Here is a 12,981-nt window from a genome sequence, read left to right as displayed (position 1 = left end):
TGTCGCTGAATATGATACAGCACTTATTTCCGGTAACTTAAACCTGACATGACGTCTTTCGTCAGTAAAAAAAACATGAAGAAAGTTCTCCCTCCTCACATTTTAGTCCAAAGAATCGCACCTGACACTGTCAGTGATTGAAGACAGAGCCTGTTGCTTAGTAACGGAACGCTGAACCGCCCTGGTCCAGGGCTGCAGAGCTCTTTCCACTTTCCCTTTTTCTGCAAACATGTAGCTTATTAACTCTAAACCAGCATTCAGAGTAAACTCGGGAGGTATTTTTCTGCGGTTGAAAAACCAGTGCCCCCCTTTTCGGCGTTATTGAAGCAAGCTACGGGGGTAAAGCTTGTCATGGTTGAAGAGAAATCATGTCCGACGACGAAAGTGTGCCTTGTTTCCTGGAGGACGTCAGAGTAAAGTTTGTTGAGGAGAAAGTTTGTGGGCTGCTGAGACTGAACCGTCAAACATGGGAGAAGAGTTCTGCCAACGAAGACTTTGAAACACGTCTGAAAATATTCCTCGACAAAGAGCCGTTAATGTATTTCTCTTTGTCAAATAAAGGTTTTCTGGTTGCTTCTAACGAGGTAAGGTTATAGTCCATCAGTAACGTTTTACGATAACATTAGCCGAGATTAAGCTAGCTTTACTCGGTGGTGTGTACTATTCATTTCCACACTAACTCAGCTAATGGAAAGGATAGATTAAAATTCTGATAAAATTTCCATACAGGTCCCACCTGTTGCTCAAAACAAGCACATTTTCATCCTCAAGAAGACAGTTGTGAGCGTCACTGCTGAAAACTGCAGGGAGCTGTTGCTTTTTGGCCTTCTTTCTTCATCAGTACTACTGCAGCTGCTAGGCACAGTTGAACAGGTGAGTGACATACTGTCTTGTACAGTGCTGTCTCTTGTATTTCCTGTCAGAGGTTTTCTTTTTTATTTATGAACAAGAGTGAACTATTTCTTTTCCCAGATATGTTTTCCACTGCTGTCCAACAATAAAAACCACCAGATGTGGCCGAATTTGCTGTCTGAAGACATCATTCGACATGTCGAGAAGATGTGCAGTAAGACATCTGTTGTACAGGGGCAGGTTATTGGAAAAACTGTCCTCCCTGTCCCAACTGCAACCAATTGGATTGAAAAATCATACACCACCTTCAAAATGTAAGAAAACCCATGTTTTATTGTTTTTCAGAGAGTCGAATATTTTTTAGTAACTTGGGTATTAACTGATAATTTCTCCATACATTTTCACACTTAGGTACAACCACTATGACAGGGCACTTGCCCATGCCATAGAGACCCAGGTCATCAACTGGACCAATCTAATCCAGGGAATTTTAAAGCAGGATTCATCAGACATACTCATGACAGGATGTAATACAGGGCCAATTGCAGAGCTGAAGTTTTGGGCTTCGAGAAAGAGCAACTTACAGGACATTTACCATCAGGCATGCTCTCTTTTCACTCTGATCCACATTAGAATATGTTTACTATACACTTCTTTCATCACTTCACATTCCACACCCTGTTTAATTGTTTGGTACTTATAGTTTCAGAGTCCCATTGTTCAGAAAATGGCAGAGATGTTGGAGATGATGGATAGCAGCTATTATCCCACATTGAACTCTCTGATGGGAAACATTTTAGATGGTAAGTTAAGCCAAAGTAGTCAACCTGGAGTTTGCTCATTTACAAATGCATGACCAAGAGCATGACATGCTGTCTGAAGCCTGTTGTCTTAGGGTATGTTTATGAGTAAGACTTTTGTTTTTATTAAATAGCACTCCAAGAAGCCAAAGACATTGACCTCCATCTGCAGCCATTACATGGACAACTGTCTCAACTGGAAAAGGAAGACTTTCCCCACTTGAAAACGTTCATTCCTGCACTGTTCCATACTCTCTATCTGACATGGACCACCTGCCAGTCTTATCAGAAACCAGCACGCATTGTGTTGTTACTGCAAGAACTTTGCAATCTTCTCATTGAACAGGTAGAGGTCTTTATTCAAACTTTCTGTACTGATGGATTTTTTATTACCAAATACATTGTATATTTAGACACAGTGATTAACTTTTCCTACTATTCTTTGCTGATTTCAGAATGACTCTGATATCTGTGACAGACAGTGTAAACACAACAGATGTCAAATCTTTCTCCCTTTAGGCTTCCACATACCTCTCTGCAGATCTGCTACTCAGAGATGTTCCAGAGGAAAGTCTACAAATGGTGAAGGATGTGATCAAAGTGTTCAGATGTTTCAGGAACTGTTACCAGACCACGAGGGAGAGGTTGGCCAACCATGTGAAACATGCACCCTGGGATTTCCCATCTGCCATGGTTTTTACACGATTCAACCAGTTTCTAAAGCGCTTGCTGCAGCTGGAGGTGAGATCTGAGTTGTTTTTGTAAACACATGTTTCGTTTTAAGTTTATTCACTGTATCTAATGTAATATCCTTAGGACTTATTTGAAACAATGCTAGACTTTCAAAGGATGGAGAAATTGGAATTTGGTGGACTGAAAGGTAAAGTGCACAGTGAACTTGCTGCTCAGATGTATGGAGAGTTCACTAATCACTGCCAAGCACTGATGCACAGTGACAACAGCCTGCTTGACTTTTCTCAGGTAAATTATTTTTTATTTAGATAGCTTGTTAAGATTTATTCAAACCACAATTTCACTGAATCAGAATGCATGGTGTCACATGGGTGTCAGACACTCAGTACTGTCAGTTTTGTTATATTTATTGAAAAGGATTTTGAAAACGGGTACAAGGAGTTCAAGGTGAAGGTTGTGGACTTTGAATGCCGCCTTGCCAGCCTTCTGTGCTCTGCCTTTAAAGATTGCTCAGGACTGGAATCAGCTCATAAAGTAAGAAAACTAACAGGATGTTGATGACATTTTTGATTAAGTAAGAGCGTATTGAGAGAAAGCTTTTAAGCAGAACAACAATGTCTGTTTCTTTTCCTTTAGCTGTTGATTATTGTTGGGCCTTTTCTGAGGAGGAGACAAATTCAGGAGCTATTCAGCCCCAACTTCCTTCTTCTACAGCAGCATTTCAGGAAAGAGCTGGAGGAATGTAGATGTCTGTTTACATCCCAGCTCAATCAGGTACTGTAAAGTTATTAGTAATAAGCATGCAATGCTTTTTGCATATGTAACCTTTTTCAATCTGTCCCTACAGATGGAGAGTGGTCAGACTAAAAACATGTCTTGCACATCCGGAGCTTTGAAATGTGCAAAGTTGTTCAGGGACCGCATTCAGACATCATGGGAAATAATCAAGTCAATGTTCACATGGTCAGTAAACACATTATATTTATGGCAAAAGAACAAATGAATCAAAATATATTAAATAGTCAGAAAGGCTGTGAGGTGTTTGATATGGACCTAAAATTGATCCTTGGATATACAGGCATGCAAAAGGCGAAGAGACACTGGATGAGTACAACATGTACATAGAGTTTCTCAGTCTCCTGGACCAGTACAAGGAGGATGTTTACACCAACTGGTGCAATGGTTTAGAAGATACCTGCCTGTTCAACCTGAATCAGCCACTTCTCTCACGAGATACCTCATCTGGCCTGATTTCAGTCAATTTTAATCCAAAGGTAACTGATATAATACTATCAAACCATAATCCTTCCTTTGAAAAAAAAACCACACACTGACATGTTAAATCATGATTAAACTTACAGTAAAACAAACAGTAAAATCTGTGTCAGCTTTAGATTGGCACCAGCATATCTTCAGGACCCTTCAAATCAGTGTGTTGATTATTACTGCAAAGTATAATTGCTTTAAAAAGACAATACATTTCTTTAACTCTCCAAATTTTGTAAATTGTCTCACTTTTAGAGTCAGTTACTTCTTTATTTAAGCTTAAACTCTCCTATGATTAAATCACTTGAGCTCATAAGTAGATAAACTTCTGCTCAGTATTTAGTTGCTTTCTTACCCTGGGCTGTTAATTGGAGAAAACATTTTACAAACCCCACTGCTGACTCTGAACATCTATTCTCTTTTCCCCCTCAGCTGGCTGAAGTCTTAAAAGATGTGAAGTATATTCAGACTCTTGGAAACATCAAGATCCCTGCAGCTGCAATGTCTGTCTTTGAGAAGCGCTTTATGTTCACAAAGGTAAGAAACACACCGTTCTCTGGGCTTACTTTAACACTGGTAAACAGACGTTTTTCTGTCTGATGAGCCTTACTGTACTAAAAAAAATTTTTTTTTCCACACTTGTATTTCCAGTATATGAGCAGTCTACAGTTGATAGTTCAGTGGTATAACAAGATAAAGCAGACAGTGCTAGAGGTGGAACTTCCTCTAATCAGAGCTGAACTGGCGACCATAGACCTACAGCTGACAAGAGCAGAGTCTGACCTGACGTGGCAGGATCCAGACTGCTGGGACTTCCTCAGCACCACAAAGGACCTCATCTACAAGCTTGTATGTCGAGTCAGTAAAGCCAAGGAGAACTGTGAAGCCATCCAGTCAATGATGAAGGGATGGAGCAAACAGGTTATGTTCTGCAGGAAGGACAACAAGAAAGGCTTGCTGATACAGCTGGAAGACAGGGAAGAGCGCGTCAGCAAGAAGTACAGCTCCATGAAGACAGATGGAAACTGTATCCACAAGATAGTACAGGTAAGTGTGGCCTTGTTTATGTTCTTCTGCTTCATGAATGCATGTGTGGTTACTATAAGTAAAAAGTAGGGGTGCAGCGATCACAATTTTCTGGCCGATCACCAATCTTTAAAAAGCCTGACCTGCCGATACCGATTTGGGCCAACACCGATTTTTATCTTTTATTTTTTTTAAACTGACAGCATATTCCTTCAATGTTTCAATCTTATTTTTTTGAAAATCATTGAACAATACCTTTGAAAAAATAAAATCTTTACGTTTTAACTTAAAAAAACAATTAGGTACCCTGAGTTTTAGGTCTCAGAGCAAAAAGCAATGAAGGCTGGCACTCAGACTTTCCCGGAGATCAGTTTCATATGTAAGGATGAGCTGATTGGGATCTCCGATCACTGATCACCGATCCCCCAAAATTAAGAAAATCGGCACCGATCAATCAACCGGCTGATCGATCCGTGAAAGACTTTTTAAGTATTTAATGCATGTCTAGTAAAAAGTATAAAATGTGTGATTCATACTGTGCCCCATCTCTAGAAATCAAATGTGAGTCACCTGAAGTGCTAAATCATCCACTGATTTATGTTCACTTTCTTTCCAATATTTTGGTTTCATCAGGAGAATATGTCTCTTTTCTGCGCCGAGCCTGAATCCGAAGCTTGGAAGTCCTATCTGGAGTATGTGGATGAGATGGTGGTGGAGGGGCTCTTCAGCTACATCAGCCACTCTCTTCAGTTCTTTGTGGACAACATGGAATCAAGGCCAAAACAGACACCTCTGTTTGAGGCTCAGTTGACACTGAGTTGCTCAGGAATGGTTTTTCTACCCTCATTGGAGCCAGAAGCAGGGGATGGCTTCTATGAGCTCGTAGAAGGACTGGTTAGAGACATATTCAAGACTTCTCAAAGTATTAACAGAGTGACTGCTCCTTTCAACACGGAGAACTACCAGGTACACTGCTGTGAAATGTTTGCTAAACAGAGGGTTTTACATAGTACAAGGGTTTACTTTTTCGAATTTCTGTCACATTTCTGTATTTGAAGGTGAATCTGTAGAAATGCTCTGCTTGTTACAGTATCCCCTTGATTTTAAACTGAAAAACCACCCCTTACCATGTTCATGTTTTTCTACTCATTAAGGCAGATTTTTCCACAAGCAGCTGATACTTCTAATCATAATATGACACTTTTTCAGGAAGTGATGGAGGACATGCTAGACTTGCTGGAACCCAGACAAGAAATAATGGAACAAGTGGAGAACATCCTCAAGAAGGCAGTCAATTATGAGAGAACGTTTGACTGCTACACCCATCTCTGGCAAGAGGACAGGGCTGAGTTTCTCAGCCAGTTCCTCCTGTTTGGACGTGTGCTTACAGCCGAAGAGATGGAAGCTTTTGCAGCTGATGCTCTTCCTGAAAGCCCTCCTTCAATTGATAACTTCAGAGAACAGGTAAAACCATCTTTTAAAAAAATATTTCTAATAGATAAAAGTATCTTGCTTCTAACCTCAGGTGTCTTTGTTTTACAGATCAACTACTATGAGGATCTCCATGCTCAAATTTCCAAGATGGAAGACTTTAAAGTATTTAATGGATGGTTTAGGGTGGATATCAAGTTCTTCAAAGCGAGCCTCCTCAACATTTTGAAGAAGTGGAGCTGGCTTTTTAAAGAGCACCTCTTGACATATGTCACCAACAGGTAAAATAAATCCTGCACAACTTTTCAATGCAGGACAGTGTTGCAGTAGCTGTCGTCACTCTCTGTGCGTTTCCCTTCAGTCTTGATGAGCTGCAGAAGTTTGTCCGAGCCACTGTTGAAGGACTGGACCGGTCCGTTGCTAAAGGTGACCACTGTGGCTTGGTGGAAGTGATGAGTCACCTACTGGCTGTAAGAGACAGACAGAAATCCACGGACAAGATGTTTGAGCCTCTCAGAGACACAGTAATTCTCCTGGAGCAATATGGTGTGATCATACCAGAACAGGTCTACTCTCAGCTGGAGGTAAAGACGCTTTCTTAGCCTGAGGTAATGTGGTAACAAAAGATGGTTTATTGACAGAAAGTTAGAATGCACTGTTTTCTCTCTGCAGGAACTTCCTGAGAAATGGAGTGAGGCAAAAAAACTTGCCGTAAAAGTGAGGCATGATGTCGCGCCTATGCAAAATGCAGAAGTGATGGTGCTACGAAAACAATGCATAGCATTTGAGGTATCTGGTTTCTTGTAGCTCTTATGCCTATAATACTAAAAAAAAAAACTCACTTTGCTGAAATGATTTCATCAATACTCCAGTGTGATGACCATGAAATGATACTCCCTATTTTCCAGATGAAACAGAAGAATTTCAGGGACATGTTCAGAGCAAGGTCGCCTTTTGGTTACAATGCAGCTTGTCCCTATGACAGTCTGGACAAAGTAAGAGTAACAGCTTTGCATCATTTAAGGATCAAATAAATTTGTACTGCACAGTACACTGGGATATCAAACTTTTCTTTTCTAGTCTGAAAGAGCAGTCCAAGACATGGAGAAAGAGGTAGCAGAGCTTCAGGAGTCCACAAATCTGTTTGATGTCACCATTCCTGACTTCAAAGACATCAAGCTCTGCAGACGGGAGATTGTGGTCCTCAAAGAACTGTGGGATATCACTGTGTTAGTGCAGGTAAATGGACTGACAAAATTCTGTATCTTTGAATTAAATCTTCTTCTGGACAAAATGGATACATATCCTTTAACTCATAAACTTGACAATTTGTTCCCGTAAAGGCTGTTACTGATTCTTTGACTACCCTGTAGCCTTTGAATGTCCCCATTCAGCACCCTCAGCCCATTGACCCTTCTGCATTCTTTATCTATACAGAGCAGTGTGGAAAACTGGACAATGACCAAATGGAGGCAGATAAACGTGGACCAGATGGATGCAGAATTGAGAAGGTTTGCCAAGGTGAGGTCACCAACAGTGCTACATCACACCAGCTCATCTCTCCTGCTGTCTTGCTGTCATGCACCGTTGCTGTTTGTAACAGATGCCCCTAATAACTAATTATGTTTACCTACCTTCTGTTTGTGTAGGACATGAGGAAGCTCGACAAAGAGGCTCGCATGTGGGATGTGTATTCTGGGTTAGACCTTTATGTAAAGAACCTGCTGACGTCATTGCGGGCTGTGAGTCAGCTGCAGAACCTGGCAATAAGGGAGCGCCACTGGGCGCAGCTAATTAGAATGACACAGGTGCATAACTACACACAGCAGAGGTCCTATTGTACAACAGCGTTTTCTTCTTGTACAGCAGAAATGTAAGACTCTTGCATCATGACGAAAACTCTTTTGAAACAGATGGACTTCGCTATGACCGACAGCACCAGGTTGGGAGACCTCTTGGCCCTGCAGCTTCATTTACTGGAAGACAAAGTCCGCAACATTGTGGATAAAGCTGTCAAAGAGCTGGCCATAGAGAAGGTTTGTCTGGTTTGTCCCCTGCTCTTTTTAGTACAAGCTTAGATCAAGAGCTCTGAGACTTTTACAATCTAAGGATAAAGAGTAATGCCAATAGGAGCACCATATGAACAGTGATATCTTACTCGCATGCAAAATAAGTAATGCAATTGATTTTAAACAATGTTTCTGGATGTAGAAAACATCACTGGGAGTATAAATAAACATTTTTTTAACTACTAAAGTAAAAGGTGTATTTTTCCAGAACTGCAAGAATTCTCTGACTGTACTTACTATAGGAGTTGGAAGTCAGTCATTTTTTCAATATTGATAGCTGTTCCTTATTTCAGGTCATGGCACAGATGAGTCAAACATGGCAATCAATGGAGCTGTTGTATGAAAATCATTACCAAACATCTGTGCCCCTCCTTAAATGTGATGAGGAACTTCTTGAAACTCTTGAGGATCATCAGGTAAGTATCTAAACAACAGGTATTTAAGTTGGGAATTAATGCGTGACCTTTATAGTGAAAAAAATGCATAAAGGCCATTATTCACAACAATATGTTTTTTTATACCAGTTGTCTGAGAGAAGCACCAGTAGTAAAGCACAGAATAGAGATGAGAGTGCAGACAGGGGCCGCCCCGTCTGACTGTCAAACAGCACAGCTGAGAGCAGAGGGGTCCCTATTGCTCCTCAGATTTATAGCTGTTGTTGGACACAGGGCATTGTTACACTGTGATGCTCTTTGTACATGTGCACCAGCTGTATGGGGGGTTACAGCCAGCAATTAGAAGTCTTGCCACTTTAGTGCCTTTTGTAACTAGACTGCACCCTCCCAACTACCCCCACACCCTCTTTTTTATGTTGTGGAGATGAGGTTGATTATGCACAGGAATTTACTCACATATGCTCTGACTTTTTCTTTTCAAAGTAGACCAAATCTTTTGAATGGCTTTACTCACATCTCTGTGTCCTTTTTTGAAAGGTTCAGCTTCAGGGCATCTTTCAGAGCAAGCATGTAGATCATTTCCTGCAGCAGGTAGTGATACTGCAGAAACAGCTGACTGTAGCTGACTCTGTGCTGACGGTCTGGATGGAGGTCCAAAGGACTTGGGTCTACCTACAGAGCATCTTCAAAGGCTGCGATGACATCTGCCAACAACTGCCTGCAGATGCACACAGATTCCAAGCCATAGATACAGAATTTCAGGTCTGCATAGAAATGCTGTTCATGCAGTAAAACAAATCATTGTTTTCATCATTGTCAACATGTTTTTTTTTTTTTTAATTTCAGGAGCTGATGCTTCACAGTGCTATGACTAAAAATGTTATAGAAGCCACCAACAAATCTGGTCTTTTTGAGAAGCTAGAGGATCTACAGAAAAGGTTCATTTATTTTCATTTCACTCACAGCACTCAATGCAGTTGATGTATTTTACTTACTTCTCATAACATTTTTTCTAACAGGCTCGCATTGTGTGAAAAAGCTCTGGCTGAATACCTGGAGACAAAGAGACTTGCCTTTCCCAGATTTTATTTTATATCTTCTGCAGACTTGCTGGATATCCTCGCTAAAGGCAGTCGCCCCAAAGAGGTACGTGTATGTCCATTTTTGTGTGTTAAACTTCTTTGATTATATTTCTGTCATTAAGTACACTTTGTCTCTTGCAGGTGACTTTTCACCTCTCGAAGCTATTTGACATGTCAGACCTTGACTTTGGCAAAAATGAAGACCTGGATAACCCTAAGCTTGCAGTGGGCATGTACAGCAAAGAGAGGGAATATGTCCCATTGAGGAATGAATGTTGTTGCCAGGGGCCGGTAAGATAACATTCATTGTTGTAGAATCAGTATCAACTGTCATATCACAGGAAATACCTAAACACGCTGTACATGACTTCACAACAGGTGGAGGCATGGCTCACTCGTCTGGAGGAGACTATGAGAGAAAGCATCAGGGGTCACCTATCTGAGGCTGTGTCTGTGTACGAGGATCGGACCCGAGAGCAGTGGATTCTCGACTTCCCTGCTCAGGTGGCTCTGACTGGATCCCAGATCTGGTGGAGCAATGATATGGAGCTTGTGTTCAAAAGATTGGAGGAAGGTTTTGAGTTTGCACTGAAAGACTACAACAAGAAACAGGTACATGTTATGATGTAAGTAAAAATGTCAGTTAAAGCTGTTGAGCTGACAAAGAGGGGAATAGCGTCTTTGTATTTTTTTTTTTTACACAGACCCTACATAGTGGGTCTTGTATCTCATCTTGAAGCTGCTGATGCTTCACTTAGAGACGCTGGGCTGAACGTGTATTGATTCAGCACTGCTTCATTTTGTGGTGTGTGAAATTGGATTATAACAACACTGTATTGTAAATAGGATCAAGTACAACTCAACCACAAACCACCAGCTTCAAAACCTCACATCATCACCTCTTTATATAACAGGTATCGTATTGTTTGTATGACAGCATCAGTAAATGTATTCATTGATAGTAAGTTCAGAGGAAGATTAGAGTGATAAAAAGAAAAAAATTAGAGAAAAAGGCAACTGCTTTGCCTGATCTAATTGATAAAATAGTTATTAAAAAATACAGGTTTAATTGTTTATTTGAATATCACCATAATATTATTATACCTGTCTATGTGTGTTAAAACAGCACAGCGGCCATGTTTAGTGGACATGTTTTCCATAAAGCCATCATAATCACATCATCGTCAGTGACCTGAACCAGGTTTTGCAGAGCCTCCGTGGGCTTTGCTCACAGTTCTTTTATCACTCTTGTCAGTTTCATCAGCACTATTTAAGGTTAGCATGTCCTTGGTTGCTGTTTGAATAATCTCTCACTCCCATCAACGCACCGTGCTGCAATGATTGGATCTGCTGTCAAAGAGGGCCAGTGACAAATGTGAGACATTCAGCGATGTATAGTCCGAAACAAGAACACAGGACAACTTTTGTTTGTTTTAAAAATAATATGTTAAGGAAAAGGTTTATGAAAATGTGTCCAAATCTGAAACCCTGTATATTTTCATGCATAGAAGAAGTTACTTTAAATACTTGAAAAGCAGGTTTTGTATGTGTGTATTTAAAACAGCCCTTTTGCCTGAACTTCTGCTTGTTTGCCTCTGTTTTTAACCCCCCCTTTTTTTTTTCCAACAGATTTCTCAACTCAACTTGTTGATTGGAATGCTGCTTGGAGAGCTGAGATCAGGCGACAGACAGAAGATCATGACTATATGCACTATTGATGTCCATGCAAGAGACATTGTGGCCAGCCTCATAACCCAAAAGGTAGTCATGGCTGAAAAATTCCTTTTATTAGCATTCCTCCTTTGGTGCGATTCAGCAAAATTTAGCATAAAAACAGATGTCCTTTATCTCTATTCACAGTTTTTTTGTACTTTGCTAAACTTGAGATGAAATTTAAAACAAATGTTTAGATCTCCATTAAAACCTACATGAATAAACCAAAACCAACCCTTTCTTAGTTAATACAGCATGACATACCAAAATTCCATTAAAACAGTTATTAAAATTTCACAACTTAATCTTACAAGATAAATAATAGAGATACTTCTTTTATAATTTTATCAAATGGACTAAAACAAACACAGTAGACCTTGAAAAAGATTATCTTGTTAGACACAATCTGTCTTCACTGTCAAGCTATAAGCTCACACCGTTACCTCTGTACACAGGTCACCTCATCCCAGTCCTTCCAGTGGCTCTCTCAGCTCCGACATCGCTGGTGTGAACAGCTGCATCACTGCTTTGTTAACATATGTGATGCTCAGTTCCTCTATTCATATGAATACCTTGGGAACACTCCACGTCTAGTCATCACTCCTCTCACTGACCGGTCAGTCTTCTGTGCTCTGTGCATGCGGTATCTCAGTACGTCAATGCATTCAGCATTGCTAAATGGTGTTTTTGCTTCTCTGTGTGTCGGCTCATTGGCTCATGCAGGTGCTACATCACCTTAACGCAGTCACTCCACCTGACTATGAGCGGCGCCCCAGCAGGCCCTGCTGGAACAGGGAAGACGGAGACTACTAAGGATCTGGGAAGAGCATTGGGCGTGATGGTGTACATCTTCAACTGTTCTGAGCAGATGGATTACAAGGTGACACTTCATAAGTATTCCCTTTAATCTGTTTATGTTTTTAGTGGACGTCCACGTTAACAGGTGTGCAAAATGTTATTTTTATTTTATTTTAGTCTATCGGAAATATCTACAAAGGCCTGGCCCAGACTGGAGCATGGGGCTGCTTTGATGAGTTCAATCGTATCGCTGTAGATGTTCTGTCTGTGGTAGCAGTGCAGGTCAAAACCATACAGGACGCCATTCGCTGTAAGAAGTCAAGGTAATGAAGCTGAATAGATTAAGATTTAATTCTGTAAGAGTGAAAAATGGACTAACTATCATTGCAACCTCACAGGTTTCTGTTCCTTGATAAGGAAATTGTTTTAAAGTCATCTGTGGGGATTTTCATCACCATGAACCCTGGCTATGCAGGCAGGACAGAGCTGCCAGAGAATCTCAAGGCTCTTTTCAGGTAGGAGTGATAAAATAACTTTGTTTTAAGTCTGTCTTTTCTCAACTAAATTTTCTTTGTATCTATCTTTTGTGTCTTGTTGTAGACCATGCGCCATGGTGGTGCCCGACACTGAACTTATCTGTGAGATCATGCTGGTGGCAGAGGGCTTCCGCAGCGCTAAGCTTCTTGCCAGGAAATTCATTTCTCTGTACACTCTCTGCAAAGAGCTGCTGTCCAAACAGGTTGGAGGAAGGACTTAATGGTGTTGATAGTATTTTTATAATCTTGGGTTTAAAAAAAGAGACAAATGATTAATACCATCTGCAATACAACAGGAGCATGGCATTAAATAAAACTAT

At 40.6% G+C, this 12,981-nt stretch overlaps 1 protein-coding gene across 2 annotated transcripts in view; it reads left to right on the top strand.

The window, feature by feature from the left end:
• Positions 1 to 275: 275 nt before the first annotated feature.
• The window catches only part of LOC141800690 (dynein axonemal heavy chain 11), a 37,849-nt gene continuing 25,143 nt past the window's right edge, over positions 276 to 12,981 (top strand). The window contains exons 1-36 of one of the 2 annotated variants that reach the window (XM_074683398.1): positions 276 to 584; positions 730 to 873; positions 973 to 1,166; positions 1,264 to 1,453; positions 1,556 to 1,655; positions 1,787 to 1,998; positions 2,172 to 2,393; positions 2,469 to 2,633; positions 2,763 to 2,879; positions 2,982 to 3,119; positions 3,193 to 3,308; positions 3,424 to 3,619; positions 4,044 to 4,148; positions 4,263 to 4,658; positions 5,271 to 5,603; positions 5,847 to 6,101; positions 6,180 to 6,349; positions 6,430 to 6,652; positions 6,741 to 6,857; positions 6,977 to 7,063; positions 7,149 to 7,307; positions 7,506 to 7,589; positions 7,718 to 7,876; positions 7,982 to 8,104; positions 8,431 to 8,553; positions 9,070 to 9,294; positions 9,379 to 9,470; positions 9,552 to 9,678; positions 9,756 to 9,905; positions 9,993 to 10,226; positions 11,244 to 11,375; positions 11,783 to 11,943; positions 12,051 to 12,207; positions 12,303 to 12,448; positions 12,524 to 12,640; positions 12,726 to 12,864. In XM_074683398.1, coding sequence (XP_074539499.1) covers positions 369 to 584; positions 730 to 873; positions 973 to 1,166; positions 1,264 to 1,453; positions 1,556 to 1,655; positions 1,787 to 1,998; positions 2,172 to 2,393; positions 2,469 to 2,633; positions 2,763 to 2,879; positions 2,982 to 3,119; positions 3,193 to 3,308; positions 3,424 to 3,619; positions 4,044 to 4,148; positions 4,263 to 4,658; positions 5,271 to 5,603; positions 5,847 to 6,101; positions 6,180 to 6,349; positions 6,430 to 6,652; positions 6,741 to 6,857; positions 6,977 to 7,063; positions 7,149 to 7,307; positions 7,506 to 7,589; positions 7,718 to 7,876; positions 7,982 to 8,104; positions 8,431 to 8,553; positions 9,070 to 9,294; positions 9,379 to 9,470; positions 9,552 to 9,678; positions 9,756 to 9,905; positions 9,993 to 10,226; positions 11,244 to 11,375; positions 11,783 to 11,943; positions 12,051 to 12,207; positions 12,303 to 12,448; positions 12,524 to 12,640; positions 12,726 to 12,864 — 6,024 coding nt within the window. In that variant the 5' untranslated portion in view covers positions 276 to 368. Of the gene's footprint in view, positions 585 to 729; positions 874 to 972; positions 1,167 to 1,263; positions 1,454 to 1,555; positions 1,656 to 1,786; positions 1,999 to 2,171; positions 2,394 to 2,468; positions 2,634 to 2,762; positions 2,880 to 2,981; positions 3,120 to 3,192; positions 3,309 to 3,423; positions 3,620 to 4,043; positions 4,149 to 4,262; positions 4,659 to 5,270; positions 5,604 to 5,846; positions 6,102 to 6,179; positions 6,350 to 6,429; positions 6,653 to 6,740; positions 6,858 to 6,976; positions 7,064 to 7,148; positions 7,308 to 7,505; positions 7,590 to 7,717; positions 7,877 to 7,981; positions 8,105 to 8,430; positions 8,554 to 9,069; positions 9,295 to 9,378; positions 9,471 to 9,551; positions 9,679 to 9,755; positions 9,906 to 9,992; positions 10,227 to 11,243; positions 11,376 to 11,782; positions 11,944 to 12,050; positions 12,208 to 12,302; positions 12,449 to 12,523; positions 12,641 to 12,725; positions 12,865 to 12,981 lie in introns of those variants that run through there. The other variant, XM_074683397.1, reaches the window with a different exon arrangement.

Source organism: Halichoeres trimaculatus, unplaced genomic scaffold (genome assembly GCF_033239565.1).
Source record: "Halichoeres trimaculatus isolate MK-OKI-2021-1 unplaced genomic scaffold, fHalTri1.1 fHalTri1_scaffold_12, whole genome shotgun sequence".
Lineage (NCBI taxonomy): Eukaryota > Metazoa > Chordata > Actinopteri > Labriformes > Labridae > Halichoeres > Halichoeres trimaculatus.
The sequence above is the reverse complement of the archived record's forward strand: the minus strand, read 5'-3'. Positions and strand labels throughout refer to the sequence as shown.